This window comes from Pezoporus occidentalis, unplaced genomic scaffold (assembly GCF_034315485.1).
Source record: "Pezoporus occidentalis ecotype Australia unplaced genomic scaffold, CSIRO_AGI_Poc_V1 ctg37, whole genome shotgun sequence".
NCBI classification, from domain to species: Eukaryota; Metazoa; Chordata; class Aves; order Psittaciformes; family Psittacidae; genus Pezoporus; species Pezoporus occidentalis.
The window spans coordinates 7,439,276-7,456,887 of record NW_026915691.1 but is presented as its reverse complement, the minus strand read 5'-3'; the positions used below and the strand labels follow the sequence as shown (position 1 = coordinate 7,456,887).

The following is a 17,612-nucleotide window of genomic DNA, read 5'->3' as shown; positions in this document are numbered from 1 at the left end:
TGCATGGAGCACTGAAAGTACAAGTTAAGAGTTGTGGCAGACCCTGAAAACCTCAGTGGGAAAGGTGGAAGGATTTTGGTTTGAAAAGGATCACATGACATACTATAGATATTTGCTCCCTCAGTTTCATCTTGCTTTGGTGCTGTACCTGATTCTTACTCTTTTGATTTAACAATTACATTTGGTTTAGATATCAGTAAGAGAACGTCTTTTCATTTCCTTCTGTAAGACTGGAGAAAAAAGAGAGGGCCCTAAATTAGTTTATGCCATTAATGATGTTTATGATTAATTTGTGAAGTTGAAATGCACACAAAGATGTGAAAAAGCAAACAAATGTTTTTAGCTATGTTTAGTTTCTTATGTAGGTGAGAGTGGAAGTGTTATGATGCGCATTTCTAAGCAAAATCACTTTTGTGACCAATTTCATTAGTAGGTAGAGGCTGGTTTTTGTGATCCTGTGCAACAGTAACCCAATTTACAGGTGTTAAAGAAATTGCTGGGAGCAAAAACTAAGTATGTGCATGTATGTGCATATAATATTGAAAAATCTAAACGCAAATCTGTAAATTAAGGTAGCTTGCAATTACTAATCTTACAAACTCCTTTGGAGGCTTAGAGTCCTTTTATCTCCAGCAGCAGGAAGTTTTCTTTTTCACCATTTTGAGAAAAGCACATTGCTATGAGAAGACATGGGTTGAAGTTTGCCTGTGGACAGAGCTTGATTAACCAGACCTACGTGTTTCATTAACTCTTTGCTATAAGAATATTTACTTTCTTTGTTTTTGGTCTAGCAAGTTGGCACAAGTCAAGAGTTGTGTGTGGGAAGACACCTCAGCGGAGTCGAGTTTACTGTCACTTTACTTTCCAATCAGTTTCTCTGAAAACATTATCCCAATGCAGTGCTTTTCCTGCAAATAAAATGATTTCTGCTTAGTAGAAAGGAACTGTACATCATTGATCTTTGCCGTTTTTACGGTGAACCTCCTTAAATTGCATGTATATGTTACTGTTCCTATGTATGTGTGTCTCTCTATCACATAACCCAGAACTTATTTCCTCAGCCAAATGGCTAGGGGCCGAGCCTAGCCATGATTTTACCTCCAATGGACGCAAGTTTCTATGGTGAAGATATCTCCTGAGAGTTCGGGACTAGCAGAAAGAAGCGAGGAAATTTCGACCGTTTGGTTCTTACGGATAGGTATTTATGTACTCGGGTTTGTGTGAATGTAAGCTATTTGACTTTCCAGAAAAACGTATTTTGCAAGTGACATTGATTGGTTGGTTGAAGCACGTACGGTAAGAGCTGTTAAGGAAATGGATCCCACGTAAATCTATTAAAGGATAGCTTTGCCTTTAATTGTAATAATTTACTAGTTTCTTTGAGAGGAATTTAGACTATTAAATTTTCAATAGTTGGTGACAAATGATTAGCAAAATTAAACTTAACTTCTAAAAGGAAATGTACTTTAACATATAAGTATTTTTGTTTCATTTTTAATGGGTAAGTATTTAAGTAGTCACCTAAACTCAAGCCCTAAGTTCTCTGTATTGACCAGCTGTTTCATCCTGCAGGTACGATGGACGTGGTCACCTGCATGACCTTTCTGAATATGACGCTGAATATTCCACATGGAACAGAGATTATCAGTTATCTGAGGAGGAAGCTAGAATAGAAGCCCTCTGTGATGAAGAGAGGTATTTAGCCTTGCATACGGACTTGCTTGAGGAGGAGGCGAGGCAAGGTATTGCTCAAGGAAACTTCCTGAGTTTAGCACATGTTTAAATAAATATTTATGAAATTAAATTTACTCCTAATTTTTATACTCTCTTTTTTCTGATGTTATCTTGACAGTACCCAGTGGATTCGAAAAACGGGAGTCTTTGCGTATGTGAGAGGACCTCAGGATAGTTTAAATATAGATCCACACAGAAATTGCCCAGATGCTGAGGGCAGACTGGGATTTCAGACCCCCAAAACCCCAAAATAAGCACATTCGGCTTCATTTTTAGTGTTGTATAAACGAAATTCTGTGCTCTTGTATGCATAACTACATTAGAATGTTTTAACCTGCAGCCTTTATCTCTTCAGGAAGAAATAAATAGCATATGTACATGCTGTTTTCTATTCAGTTTTTAGCATAAAAGGTAAAATAATTAGGTGAAAACTTCCCATTTAAAAACTAAAGTAGGAAAATTCCCTTTTTTTTTTTTTTTTAAGGAATTGGCTTTTAAATATGTTCTAATGCTTGGTAATTTCATTTTTATTCAAGAGGAGGAATATAAAAGATTGAGTGAAGCTTTGGCAGAGGATGGTACCTATAATGCAGTGGGATTCCATTATGGCAGTGATTATTATGACCCTTCAGAACCCACTGAGGAGGAGGAACATCAGCCTGCAAAACAAAGAGGTAAGGGGGGGAAAAATAGCAAAGGTTAATTGAGAGCAAGAACATAGCACCTCTGTGTCTGTCACTTGCAGCTGAAGGTCGAAAATGTGTTTCATTAAAATGCAAGTAGAAATCTGAAAGTATTTGAGATAAGAATATGTATTTTTGTAAGTTTAGATTTTGCCATCCTAATTACTGTTGAGTCTGTCTTCAACATAGTGTGCCCTTCTCTGTGATCTTAAAAAGTGCAGAATTCAGGTTCTCATATTCCCATCTTTAATTACAGTAAGTTTACATTTTTAACAGGAAGACTTAAGGATTTCAAGTGTTATTGAACTATGTCTTACTAAAGTAAGGATTGTTTATTTAACAATTGGGTTGTCTTAATTACGTATTGGTGAGTTACTGTGGTATTAGATGTGCTTTCTCTTTTTACTGAGTTGAGTGCTATAATGCAGGATGATTTTACAGGTGCTAAAGCTTATTTAGTGTTGTTTTTTTTTTTTATGCCGTGAGAGATGGTGTTAGGGCAGTGTCCATGCCACATGTGTTCTACCAAGGGTTTCTCCTGTGTTCTTCATACTGATGTTGAATTGTGTTATCTTTTCTGGGCTTTATCTCACTTGTTTTATTCACACTTGTTTGGTAGATTCCATAGCCAGATAGCTTCCAAGTTCTCTGTGTGTAAAATACTTTTTTTGAGTATTCTTACGATATGGGTGTTTTTCGTGTTGTGTGGATCTACATATACGTAGGGAAAAGCCTCATAAAAATTTGGAGGTGGTAGAGAGCAATATGTTTGTGATTTGGCTTCCCCATCTTTCTCTACTGTTTAGAGACTAAACAGGCAAATGCCCTCTCAGTCACTAAAAAGACAAATCTGTTGAACCTTTACTGGGTGTCTATATTGTCGGAGGCCGTTGCAAAACTGATGGAAAATGTGCATAATGTTACAGAATCTGCCTTTGATCACGTGTATAAGGAAAAACAAACCATTTCAGTTTCATTTAGTAAGAGAGCTGTTGTGAGGTCAAGCTGTGTCTGGGTTGCTCAGCATGATTTTGCTTTCCTAGACTGATACCTAAAATAATGTATTTCAGCCTTAACAAAGTCATGTTTTTAGGAATAATGCTAAAATGCATTAGTCATTAGGAGAAAGAGAACTATCCAGTCTTCCAACAACTTAATATTTAATTAATTAATATTTGATGCAGCATAGAAGTGTCATGCTAAGCTATTACAGACTCTTGTGGTGTAATGTGAAAATTGGTGCTGCTGATAAGTAGAGATCCTCATGGGGGGGTCATTGAAAGATTGTCTCAGTGTGAGTTTTTTTTAACAAATTCTTTATCTTCTAGAAAATTTTTAGTAGTGGTGGATAAAAAAGGAGCATTTTCTTGTAACACTTGATAGTGTTGGGGAAAAAAGTACTTGGGGTTGAAGTGAGTTGGAAACATCAGTAATAATATTGATTCTTTTTTTCTCTGTTGTTGAACTCTACAGGCTTTTTATAGTTTGCTATGTGGTAATAATTTCCAATAATACAGAGCTGTAAGTTCTTAATATTTTTTTTTTTTATGAATCCCAGCAGAGTAAAATCCAGTATTGGAAGATGCAGACAAAAGTAATGTGAATTACAGGCTGTAGGTCTGTGAACACTTCAGGTGTTAGCTGGAGCTGCTGCCAAAAGCAACAGTCCTGTTCTGCTTTTTCTGCTGCTTCTTCCTCCTATCCTTGATGCTAAAATCTCTGTGTGCCTTTATGGAGTTGAACTGTTTGGGTTCATCTAAAAAATAACCCTGTCCTCAACAAGCCACCAGACAGCAACAAAAAAGTTAACTCTCTTGCATGGATAAGACCCTGTGTGCAGTAATTGCTGTGACATCTCATGGATGATCAGGCTGTTTTGCTATGTCCACAGTTCCCATAATCAGGTTTTCATGCAGTTTGTGCTCTCTCATTTGTTATGATAAAACTAGAATACATTTCTCTTAAAGCTAGTAGAATAGATAATACGAAAGTTAATTTAAAAAGTAAAGTTTCCGTTTCAGTTATAATGAAAATTTGTGAAGCAAAATCCTTTCAGAGGAATGTTTCTGATATACCAGTGAGCAGAATATAATACAATTTGGTCTCTATAGAAGAGTAACTATTTTAGATGAGTAGTTCATGTGAAAAATGTGTTAAATATGTGGGTATGTTAAACTTGATAGGAAATGAACCATACCAACTTTAGACTGAACTTGTAGATGAATGGCAACGTTTATTTTAATCAATCAGTAAGACAACTGCTGGTTTATCTCTGTAGGTGGTGAAAGTGGATTTTAGCCTCCCTATTGCATTCCTATACAATTTCCATTAGGCTTAGGAAGCTGATGAAAGTGCTTTGGGTTTGTTTGCGTAGGCTGAAATGGTTGATAAACACAGAACTGAATTTAAACAGACCAGATATATGAGTTTTAACAGCTTTAGAAATATTGGATATCTAATATTTTAGTTGTTGCTAGGAAAGGATCCAGACAGTGCATTGAAAATGGTTCCCCTTAAATTTGCATGGGTTTTGTTGTAAAACCAAAGAGGAATATTGGTGAAAATGAAAGTTTTTTATTTGATTTGACACTTGTTTGTCTACAATACCATAGTCAGGGCAAAGGTTAATAGGGTTTTAGTTTTTCTAATACCTCTCTTAAGACATAATCTTAATAAATCACACAACACCAGGAAGAGTATTCATACTAAAATGTGTTCAGTGCAAATGCTGGTTATACTTGAATTTGATAAATTTCTTGATTGCACATCTTTTTACATTAACAATTTTTTGTTAACGTGAGTACTTTGACATTGTTTGTCCTATAGTATTTTATTCTGCCCTTTCTTGTAGAAACAGCTCAGGCAGAAAACACAGAAGAAAATGAAGAGCCTTTTGTTGCTCCCCCGGGACTGAACGTACCTTCTGATGTGGAATTGGTATGTATGTCTGTTTAATGCAACCTACATTTCTGTCAATTTTCAAGGAGTTTATGGTGCTTTACTGAATTGCTTTTTTCCCCATTAATTTTAGTGTGGTACATTTTAAATTAATCTAAAATAGTAGCTAAATTTCAAATATTATTTCTTGAATTTCTGAGTCCCTTGAATCTTCTTTTTCACACTGAAATTATTGCAGTGTTTATGCTAAGTGCATTTACTATCACTTGTGATATTATTTTAGATAATACAGAAAAAAGGGCAATTGTTCTTGGAGTGGATGCTTACTGAGATGTCAAGTTTGACATTCCAAATGTAAAGGATCATTAAAACAAAATATTGCTTCTGTTCAAGATTTCTTCTGGATTCTGTTTAATTGAGTCCCAGTGTGAAGGGAATAGAAAGTGCTTAAATATAAAAGCTGTGTTTATGATTGGCCTATGAAGGAGAAAAGCAATAATTTATTTATACCAAATTCTGAAATAACTTGGAAGTATTAGCATATAGAAGCTCTTTCCTCCATGTGATGTTACCAGAATTTGCCACATATTAAAGTTTAAATTTCATTGCAACTCACCTATCTTTCCTGAAGGGAGTTGAGCAGTCACCTGCTTAAGTACAGTTGTAACCGTGCGGATTTTCAATTTACTTCAAATTCCATGACAGATACTGGAAAGTCAGATAACATTCCATCCTATTGTGTGGTCATGAAAGTGTTAATTTATATTTGGACTGTCTTCTGAACTTGATAACCTGGGCCAGTAAAAATTCAAAGCATTCTATTAGAATAACTAATAGTGAACAAAGACTATTTGTGTAGGAGTGTTTTTCTACTTCATTAGCTTTTAATTGAAAATTTTTATCCTGTTACATTTTTTAAATGAAGTAAGAGCTATTTAACATATCTAATGTGCAACTTTATCTGCTCTGATTTTACTTCCTCTGCTTTTCTTTACAATCTTATATTTCATTAGTGAAGTACTTAAAAGCCTACTTCTGAGTTCAGGGAAGATTTTTATATGTTACTGCCTTTAAACTATGAGTTACACTGAAGAATGTTGAGTTCTCAGTGAGAAGCTGCTTATTTAACATTTGCATGCTGTTTCCAAAATGTAACTGCCAGTGAAAGAATGTTTGGTATTTTAGATAGCTGCTTTGTTAAAATTTTATTCTGTAACTTCAGATCTGTTTTATATGTAAGTTGCAGAATGCACTGTGAGGCTTACTGAAGTAATTTCTCAGTCAGCTATTGAACTTTAGTGTATACAAATGAACAGAAAGGGTATGTGGGCATATTTGGTTTTGATTTTAAAGAAAAAACAAAGCATCTAGGCAGCAGCTCAGGCAATGTATACTTGACCTTGGATTGTGAATTGTGGGATTTTTCTTTTTTTTTTTTTTTTTCAAGCCTTGATTTGTTGGTCTAGTCAAGTCATTCACTTTTACAACTGAATGTGTTTATTCTGTATCTTTTTGTTTCGGTTGGTCTGAAGGATAGAAGCCTGGTATGTTATTGTTGAGGTTTTACAAGTCTGTCTAAAAAAACTCTTCACTGAACCTTAAAAAAAAAAAAGGAGAGAGAAAAGCATCATAAATTCCATCGCTATTATGTCTGTCCACAAGTGATTGGAAGAGGTGTCCAGACATATTGCTGATCTGTGGAAATGTCAGAGTGGTGGTCTAGGTCTCTCCTGAGTTTACTGCTAATGAACATTTAAGTTCATTAAGTCAGTGAAAGACATGGCCCTTGTTGATGGTCATGGCAGTTGGACGACACTTGTAAATGCTGAATCATTTGGGGGAGGAAAATGCAGTGCTTGGGAACAGGATAGAATTTGAAAACCAATCGGAGTGCCAGTGGCTTGCTGAAAATTGGTGGATAGTTGCTTAGCCATCAGTTAGGGAGTAAGGGAGACTCGCACACGAAAAACTTTTAATTGCAATACTATTTTAAAGATTGCAGTAGAATATCTTACTAGATGATAGGACTTAGGGTATTTTTCAGAAGGTTTCTCTCTTTGCTCTGGCAAAGTCTTTCAGAAGTTTTTAACAGCTCTCAGTTTAAATTTTTTGCAGTTTTATTATTTTATGGTGTCTGTGTCTATGCCATTTAATGTTTTTCACTTTGTGAAGTTTCTAAAGTTTTGTAGACCAGTGGTGTTGTAAAACTTAGAAAATAATTAAAAGCATATTCTTATTCATAGTGCCTGTTTGTCAGAGCTTACAGTGGCATTGGTTTCAAATTCAAGACCAGCTAGTAATTTCGGATACAGTCTGCTTTGAGCTTCGTTTGCTGGTTTGCAGCTTTGTTTAGGAATCTTTCAGCCTTAAGTGTATTTTGTATTTCTGTGTAAGAACTGCAGAAATAGAGAAACTTGATGTACAATTAAATAGTGAAACTGGCGATGCACAAGATGTTAACCAGTTTGTTGAGGACTTCATTGCCTCTAATTAAAATAATCTTTGGTGGTGTTTTAGAGGGACAAGTAAAACTTGAAACAACTGATTATTTTCTGTATTAAACATGTTCTAGTAAAGGATCCAATTGGCTGAAAATAATTCCTAAAAATGTGCTGTTTGATCATATTCACTTTTTCCCCCTAAATAGAGCAGCACTTGCATGCTTCCAATTTTCTGAAAAAGATTTTGTGAGGTTTGCAACATACTTCTGTATCTAAACCAATTAAAATTGTTTCAGTTTTGCATTTTTATGTGACATTTCAATCTTTATATTCAGAGGATGTATTTTCTACAGCTTATTGAGCACAAGACAAAACAAAGCTGAGTATGAAATTAAACACAGCAAGTGATGAAATTCATTCATTCTGTAACTATATTCTTGTCCTACTCACTTGTGTTTGATATGACAGTGCTCCTTAGGTGGGATTTCAGGAGTGAAATACATGGATGCTGCCTAACCTTACTAATTTTCTATTTTGTTTTATTGCTAAAGTACTAGAGAACTGACTTTAACAAATAAAGAGCTAGAGCACTGAGTTTATGGGAACATAACAGCAAATGGGAACCACAATTCTTACATTGGGCTTAAGATGCAACATGATCCTTCCAAGCAAATGCATAGTAACAGGTTTTTCTAGTTAGAGAAGTATATTTGCACAGTAAGTGGTAACAGAATAAAGGATAGTGGCTGGGGAGAAGACCATGCATGTTGAGTCTTCAGAGCACCTGGGGATATTGTCAGGTAGGGCTGCTTTAAGTTGACACAGCTGTGTTAAGAAACATCTCTGTCTCCTGTCTTTTGCCAGCAGAAGTGGCTGTATGGCTATGGAATGTACCTGGCTTGAAATAATTTTTTGCTACATCAAACTCAATCAGGATTTGTTCTCTTCTTCAATTTGGTGTGCAATGGCAAAATAGTTGTGCTGATAGGAGAGGATTTTGCTAAAGGGAATGAATGAGCAGCTAGGCAAGACTGGGACTGTTTTTTTTAGCACTGGTGTGCTTTCACTAGCTGAAATTGATTATGAAACTGAGTTGCTAGAGAAAGCTGGAAAGAGGGGCAGGGAACCACTGCTGTTTCTAGTTCCCACTTCACAAGCTGCTTATGAAAATACAAATATATGTTATTTTGCTCCCACAGCCACCAACAGCAAAAATGCACGCCATTATAGAACGAACTGCAAACTTTGTCTGCAAGCAGGGAGCACAGTTTGAGATTATGCTAAAAGCCAAGCAAGCACGCAACTCCCAGTTTGATTTCTTGCGATTTGATCACTACCTCAATCCCTACTACAAATTCATTCAGAAGGCTATGAAAGAGGGACGATACGCTGCTCCTTCTGAAAGTAAAGTGGATGAGAAGAAAAGTAAGTTGTTGTTTGTCAAATGGGTGTGAATCACTGAAACATTTACTGGTCTGTTTTGGTAAAATAGCCGCGTCTTTTTGGTGCGTTGCAGTGGCAATGCTGTTATCCTGCGGTTGAGATTGATGTCATGAGTCAACATCTTGCTTAAATTGATGGAGATCTTTAAAAGATTGGGTTTGGGAAACTTTCAGATCCAAGAGCTGCTGTGATCTTTGAGCTTTCATAAAAACTTGTATAGCTCTAGTCCAGTGGGAAGTTGGTCTGTGCGTTTAGGAGTTAGTTTTAATGATAGCCAGCAGTAGCTTCTTGTATCTATGATTTGGTGAACAAGCAGATTTATGAAAATGGTAGTTTCTTAAGCATGCTTGTCCTGTACTGTTTTTCTTTCCCAATACAAATCCATAGCAAACATACATAAAATTTGGACATTGCTTTTATTTAGACTCAAGAGTCAAATCTGAGGAAGAAGATGATGACGATGATGATGATGATGGAAATTACCTGCATCCAAGTCTCTTTGCATCTAAAAAATGCAGTAGGCTTGAAGAGCTCATGAAGGTACTTGATCCTACTGAAATTACTTTCTACCTTGTAATACATCTAATTTACAGGCACAAAAATTCTAATATGCAGGTGCTAAGATCTTTAGTTACCAGCTTCTTTTCTTTTCCACCCCATTCCCTGACTATGTCTTTGTAATTTAGGTCTGTTTTGGTAAACTTTCAAGTTACCTTTTCTCTGGTACCTAAATCATAATTTTTCCATTTGAAAGGAATTATATTTCTATTTTTGATGCCCTCTGGTATTGAGGGCATCACTTAAGGATTTATCCCCCAGAACCTGTACTGAAGCTGAAAAGATTAAGATATTTAATGCTTTCTGTATATAAGTGGAGAGAGAGTTTTTTCTTTTTAGGTTTTAGAAGATAAAATGTTGACATGAAGTCATAGTTTCAGGGAATTAATATTTCAGCAGAATGTGCTACTCATTAAATGTAAATTTTGCTGGATGTTATTTTCTGAGTTTGATCAGTGATGGAATAATGGGAATGACAGATGGTTGTACACATTTGAGGCTTTCAGAGGAATCACAGTGGTGTTGTCTGATGTTTAGACAGGTCAGGTTCTGTGTCTTATCCCAGCCTTGGCAATAAATGAGTAAGAGTAATACCCGATTTTATGTCCTGGATTTGTGTTCATGTTAAAGTATTTTTTTGTGTTGTTATGTTTTCCACTAATTTTCAAAGAAGATGGTACTGATGTGAGAGCTACAAAAACAGTAACTTCAGTATTTGGACAATATCATTGATGCCTGTTAATGAGTTCACTTTCCAAATTAGGTTGATCCTCTCTTGTTTTAAGTACATACTTCAAATTTTAGTCTTTTTATCTGTTCTCAAATATTTATTTTTTAGCCTTTGAAGGTGGTAGACCCTGATCATCCACTTGCTGCGCTGGTGCGCAAAGCGCAATCAGATAATAACTCCTCTACACCACAGTCAGCAGATGGGGCAGCTGTACAGACATCACAAGCAGAATATTCTTCTGATTGTAAGTGCATTGTGATTAGGCAGCTGGTGATGTGTCTTGGTGAATTTTATGTGGATACTGGTGGGAAGAAAGTACGTTAGCTTCATACTTGGTCGTTTGTAACTGGTATTCATTCTTTTTCAATCTCCTCAGTCTTTGAAGGTGTGTTCTTCCACTGGGTGTCTCTCAATTGTTAGCTGCTTAAGAAACCAAATGGGGTGGAGAGGGGTGGGCAGGCAGAGGGCCAAGTCTCCAGTCTGTGAGTATGGTTAGCATAATGTATTTTGATAACTTCAAGCAATTTCTCCTAATGAAGCCTGACGAATGCCTTCACTGTTGAATATGAAACTGTTCTATAAAGTAATTCATGAGATTCCCATAGAAAGAAGCTTACTATGTTAAGCAAGCTGCAGATGGTAAATGTACTTGGAACAGTTTTGCTGGAGTGCCTAACACTGAGAAAAATCTGCAAAGATAAATTGAAGGATCTGACTGAAGTGTTAAACCCAGGTTTTAGTGTGCTATTTTGCTCTAAAGATGGAAATAGTTTTATGGTAAATAAATAAGTTTTATTATATAGTCACTTCCTAGTTTTTTTTTTTCATTGTTTACCTTTTATTCTGTGCACTGGTGCACAGAAATATATATCTTGAAAATAAAACACTGGAACATGCAGATTTCAAAGTAAAAAATTGCTCTTTTAAATTTTATTTCTCATTACAATATCAAGAAGGGAGTACTAACTCTGAAGTTCTATAGCTACAGAGGGCAGTCTGTAGTAAAGGAGTAGGTATTCTATTTCTTTTCTTTCTTTTTTTTTTTTTTTAGAAGAAGAGTAACAAAAGCAATGATATAAGTGAGCAGTGTGGAAAGTTGTGTGCTCAATTGCTTTTTTCCATGCCTGGTAATAAAATACCAAGCTTTTCTCCTATTTCCAAATGGTTATGAAATCTCTAATCTTAGATTTGAACCAATTGAGATGAGTGTAAATACTATCCTGTCTATAATCTCTTTTAAGAATCAGCTTTGCTATGAAATTTTTAGCAACATCATTCTAACTTCTCTGGATGTGTCTGATTTCCATGATCTTTGAAGCTGCTTAATGCAGACCTTGTATAATGCTCCTTCAAATTCTGTAAGTTCTGAAACTCAGCAAGGTGAAGTGAAACTGAATTGGGTTTAGGTGCCTCTAATTCTTTTCAGGTGTCAGAATTCTGAAAGTCCTTGATTTTTTTAAATACAGAGATGAAACTTAAGCTTTCATGTATAGGACTTAACTATTTGATACTATTGAGATACAAGAAAATTCATATTGTAGCCTTTACTACAGTGAGGTTTCATGGTACTATATATTTGTAGTTGATGAGTAGTGTTACTTCAAGTTAGTGGTGATGATGTAATTTGTGGTTTTTTTTAGTGAAGTTGTTGCAAGTAAGTATTACCATAATGATCTGAGTTGATTTTGATACACTATAGGTTCAGAAACCCAAATGATTACAAGTGTTGTCAGTCTGTAATACAGACAGAGGAATAGCCATAGAAGTAATTTTTATTTAAAACTGAGAAACTTATTAAAACTGAAATGAGATTTCTGTGGACAAATTGAAAATTACTGGTTCTTTCAAGAAAAATTAAAATCAGAATAACTCTCTGCAGAATAATGCTCATCGGTTTTCTGGCTACTTTCATGTGAGCTTTGAATCTGAATGTGTGTGATGCAGACCAGGACTTAATAATTTAGTAGGAGTTCAAGCCAAGTTTGCAGCTCCTTTCCCTGTCTTTAAAACCTAACAGATCTTTATTCTGTTCTACTTATGGATAACTTATTCTTTGAAGAAAGTAAATACTGCCACACAGGAATGTTTATGAAACTTTTAAGCGGATAATTCATTTTAATTTAATGCATTGATTAAACTTTGCCTCCAGAAATGTAAATTCTTACTGTAAATCCTTTGAAATATTTTACGAGAATGCTGTTTATATGACTTTCTGCAGAAAATCTTTAGATTTACAAGAACTGCCATTTAAAAGTGTTAAGTAAATTAAAGCATTATAAAATATTGTCCTGAAAGAAAGCAAGCCATAAGCCTTTACACTCAAGAAATAAATATTTAGACTTAGAGAAGCCTCTCATGTGGAAAACTTGCTCCAATTTGTTGTTCATTGTAGTACTGTTGAATTGCAAAACCTGCCTTTTTGAGGTTTCAGTAAGTAGGTGCTTATCTGTCTACAATGATATAGTGGTTTAATATATATATACAGTGATACTAGTGGTTTAATTTCTCAATGTTTTGAATATATTCACGTTTCCTAATGCATACATAGTTCTAACAGTTAAACTGCCAGAGGTGAATTAGGTTAGGAAGAATGATTGCATATAAGGTCAGGTTTTAATAGGCCTTCTCTGGTTCACTTCTTTATTCCTATCTTTCTGGCTTCCAGTTGACCTTTAGTATGTTCTGATTCTGTTCCTTAATCTACATATTTCTTACTCATCCTAATTGCTCTAATTATGTGGATTTTATTTGTTTGGTTTGGGTTTTTTTTACACAAGAAATTAGATACCATTTCTTAGTGTGTTGTGTGAAACTGCATTTATTTATTTATTTTAATTGAGTGTTTTCTGATTAGAACATGATTCTTTAATGTGTCTTTTCACAGCAACTGTGGCAGCCATGTATTACAGTTACTATATGTTGCCTGATGGAACCTATTGCCTCGCACCTCCACCTCCAGGAATAGATGTTGCTACATACTACAGTGCATTGCCTGCAGGGGTGACTGTATCAAGCACCACAGGGGTAGCAACAGTACCTCCACCCCCTGGTACTACACCTCCACCTCCCCCAGACACAACCGATAGCAGCAGTGCATTGACTTCTACCACAACATCTACAAGGTACCAGATACTGATTTGCTGCTTAGTTGGAGGGGTCTCTTTCCTGCACTTCAATATGAAGTATTTAGTAAGGGTTCTATTGCTGGTGACTCCTCAGTATCATTTGCCAATGTTCGTCCAACTCTGATTATCTTCATTTTGGTCTTTGATGTTGTCCATGGTTATTGTCACTCACCTACTATGATGTTTTTGCGTGGTGGAAAATGAAGTTATTTTAACCGGATAATGAAATGGAGAGCAAACCTCTATGTAATTTTTTTTGTTGTTGTTGTTAAAGCAAGAGTCTGAAAGGTACGTTCCGTTTATAAAAGTGATGTACTCTTGATATTTTCAGCACAATCGCTCCAGTGGTTGCCATTATACCTCCACCTCCAGATATCCAACCTGTTATTGATAAGTTAGCTGAGTATGTTGCTAGGAATGGGATAAAATTTGAGACCAGTGTTCGTGCCAAGAATGATCTCAGGTAAGAGAAAACGTTATTTTAACTTCTGCCTTAAAAGTTGAGGTTTCAATTTTTAAATATACTACCAGGAATATGAAGTAGTATCTTTCTTTTTGAGTTGAAATTCAGGGACCTCCTTAAAGGTAATGCCAAAGCATTATTGCTCAAATCCTCAAAACAACCAACCTAACAAAAACATCTCTAAAGAGCATGTTCTGAATGTGTATCCTCTGGAAGTGCAGGCTTACTTACAGTGCTTCTAAACATCATTGTTTCACTTGCTAGAGAAAATCAGATGGCAAAGGGTGGTTGATATTTACTGTGTTCATGTGCGCTTTCATATACTTGGTTTTCTTTTAACAGATTTGAGTTCCTGCAACCATGGCACCAGTATAACGCTTATTATGAATTTAAAAAACAGTTCTTCCTTCAAAAAGAGAACAGTGACAACTGTCAGGTATGTGTGTTTGTATAAACATTATTAAAAATGCAATGTGAGACAAGGACTTGCTTCTCTGCTGTGTTACAGTGAGATGTTTTAAAAATGGAACACTGAATTATGGAGAAATAGTTCAGCAAAGTATGTGAATACTTTTTTTTTTACCTTTTTTTTCCTTTTTGGTTTTGTGTAGCATTTAAATAAGGATATGTAAGGTGGTGTGATATTTAGTTTTTGCTTTTTAGTATAAACCACTCAGTGTGGTTGTAATATAAAATGACAACCTGAAAATCTTTTGGCCTTCTAGATAAGGGAATATATGCTTTGTGGAGGTTTAGAGCTTTGTTAGATTGGGATTAGTGTTCTGTTGTCCAAAGAGTTATGTATAGCTTTTTAACAGCCATGCCTTCTTGCATGTCTCATGGTTCTTTGTAGAACGGGAACACAGTAGCTAGACTACTTTTCTTACATACTTTTTTTTCTGTGGGAGGTTTTGTTAAAGAGTCCTCACATGATTGACTGAAACAATACTGGAACTTTAGAATCTCACATCAGTTTCCTACTCGTTTTGCTTCTTCTAGTCCGTGTTAGTAGAAGATGGTATCCTGACTTGGCATCCTTGTTTTCAACCATTCTCATGTTAGCTAATCTCATTAGATTGTTCTCTTGCTGAAAATAAAATTGCAAATAGTATCAAAAATACATTATCTGATGTTAACTTTTCATGGGAAAGAGCTATTTTTTTTTAGGCCCTATGTCATTTGTCACCTCAAGGCTTAGATTGGGGAGCCTTAAACTGAAGAAGGTAGGCCTGTGGGTAAACTCCTCAAAATTGCTTTGTGGAAAATGAAGAAATTCAATACTAGTTGCTGTTTGAAACGCTTGTGTCTAATATTTTGTTTTAATAGTGAAAAATGTTTGAAAACACTGTTTATACAACCTGACGTAGTTGCAAAATTGTCCTGTACCACAGTGCTGTTATTCTAGAATTTTTTATTTGCAAACCAGTGAGTTGAACTTTCATAATACTTACATAATTAATAAGGACTTGTTAACATTTATTTTGGGGGAAAACTGTACTCTAACCGCAGTGTAATAATAAAGGATTCATTTTTAGTGTTTGAATGAATACAGCTAAGAAGCAAGCAGAAGCTGGCTTAAATCCCTTGAGGTTATATGTAGCAATGCATATTTTCCTATTGCATGGTTTGGTAGATAATGGCATTCTCCTTAATGTTTTAGAATAATGATTTCAATATTATCTTTATGCTTTAGTATTGTACATACACACAACTAATGCAATTGATTGTTCTCCTTTTGGCCATTAAAGTTAATAAGAAATTGTAATATGGGCTTCAGTAAATACAGGATAAAGTCCTTGATTTCCTTGTGTTTTTCCCCTTCAAGGATTTTCAGAAATTAGTTCTGCTGGTCAGGGAATGGCTGCAGGGATTGTCTTCAGTACCTGGTATTTCAACATCAAGTATGCTTAACAGCAGCCAGTGGAAAGCAACCAGCTATTTAATGAGAGGCTCATTGAAATGTTGAATTACTTAATGTCATTCCTGACTCACCATGTAGATACGTTCTACGATATCGTTCTTAAAATTTTTATGCTGAGTTTAGAAGTAGGCTTGAATGATTCAGTCATGTAATAGGAGAACCAGCAATTCTTTATTTGCTTCAGAATCTCAGCACGTCTGTACTGTATCAATTTAGTGCCACAAAGACCATTGATAGGCACAATGTACTTGAGCAAAATGGTGAAAAAAGTCTAACACGTTAACCTGGGTTGGTCCCTGTAAAACCTGATTCTGTAAAAAAGTTATCATGCAATTGTACACTAGGGAAAAATTTCATAAGCTTTCATTCTGTCACTGTGAATTAACTTTAATGGATTTTTGTCCTGGACCCTGGAGATCAAGACCTAAAAGAATATACTTTGGAAAAGAAGTATATGCTTTTAGTGTCCAATTTTAAAACCACAGTTTCTAAAACAGCTGTTGGCAAAAGTGTACCAGCTGAAGAACATTTTCTTTGTTGTGAAATAACAGCACATTCTTACTGTAGGTCTGTAGTTCTTGCAGCCTGTGGATTTACATGAAGCAGCGCAGACTTTTGGTCATGAGTGCTTATTGATGTAAAATTAGATGTTATGTGATTAGCTGATAATGTGACTTCTGAAATGACTGGCAGAATTGCAGGTCCACAGACACTGCATTAATTCTTCATGCACTCCCCAGTTAGTAAGCTTGCACATTTCTTTTGAAAAGGGAGTATCTTCATCTGAAGATGTTCCAGCAGATACCGCCGGTGATGCACCAAGTGAGGCTCAGTTTGCAGATGAGCATGCACCTGAAGATGCACCTGAGACAAGTGCTAAGGGAGTTCCAGGAACTAAAAAGGATGTTCTTCCTAAAACTGTCAGTGATGGTAAATTGGTGAAAGGTATGTTAATGTGATTTGTTATGCATGGGAATATTTGTTAGTATATACTTAGAAAAGAAAGTGGGGGAGAGATGAGGGAAAGCAGGGAAAAGAATTTGTGCAGAAGATATTTTTACTGGAAGCCTCAAAAAAGGACTGAAGTAAGTAATTTGATTGCTTTCATATTTTTTTCTTATCATACTATCGGGTATTTATGGTCTAACAGAAGAAATTCTTTTATTTCAGTTTTGGGCAAAGTTGAAGGCTTTCATTAGTGACCCCAGTAGAATCTTATTTTTGTCATTTTAAACTTGACAGTTACAAGCTGTGCAAGAAGTTATTCTTTCTGAATAAAAACAGTGTCTTATTTGAAACCGTACATATGGAGGAAGTACACTCGGGTTATTGCTCAAGTTGTTCAGTCTTCCTGTGTTGGACATTAGTCACGCTGGAAAAAAAGACCCTTTTTTATGTCTAAATGGAATGTTTTTCTTTTACAGTCATAGCAGCAGAGGAACAAAATTGGAGAATCTCTTAAGAGCCAGTCAGACAAAATCAGTTAACACACTGGTGGTGTCCTGAGTTGGACAAGCAATTATTTATACCTGGGAACTGAGTCCTGGGCTACTGGGAAAAGCTATCTTAAAATTTCTTCTTTTCAGTAAAAATTAGAAACTTAAATCTTTTAACTA

At 35.5% G+C, this 17,612-nt stretch overlaps 1 protein-coding gene across 6 annotated transcripts in view; it reads left to right on the top strand.

Moving 5' to 3' along the window:
* SFSWAP (splicing factor SWAP) overlaps positions 1-17,612 on the top strand; it is a 49,441-nt gene that overhangs the window by 1,262 nt on the left and 30,567 nt on the right. For 4 of the 6 annotated variants that reach the window (XM_062631578.1, XM_062631577.1, XM_062631579.1 and 1 more), the window contains exons 2-11: positions 1,573-1,742; positions 2,271-2,408; positions 5,269-5,354; positions 8,956-9,181; positions 9,624-9,739; positions 10,596-10,731; positions 13,372-13,609; positions 13,944-14,075; positions 14,418-14,511; positions 16,767-16,941. In XM_062631578.1, coding sequence (XP_062487562.1) covers positions 1,573-1,742; positions 2,271-2,408; positions 5,269-5,354; positions 8,956-9,181; positions 9,624-9,739; positions 10,596-10,731; positions 13,372-13,609; positions 13,944-14,075; positions 14,418-14,511; positions 16,767-16,941 — 1,511 coding nt within the window. Of the gene's footprint in view, positions 1-426; positions 1,743-2,270; positions 2,409-5,268; positions 5,355-8,955; positions 9,182-9,623; positions 9,740-10,595; positions 10,732-13,371; positions 13,610-13,943; positions 14,076-14,417; positions 14,512-16,766; positions 16,942-17,612 lie in introns of those variants that run through there. The other 2 variants (XM_062631581.1, XM_062631580.1) reach the window with 2 other exon arrangements.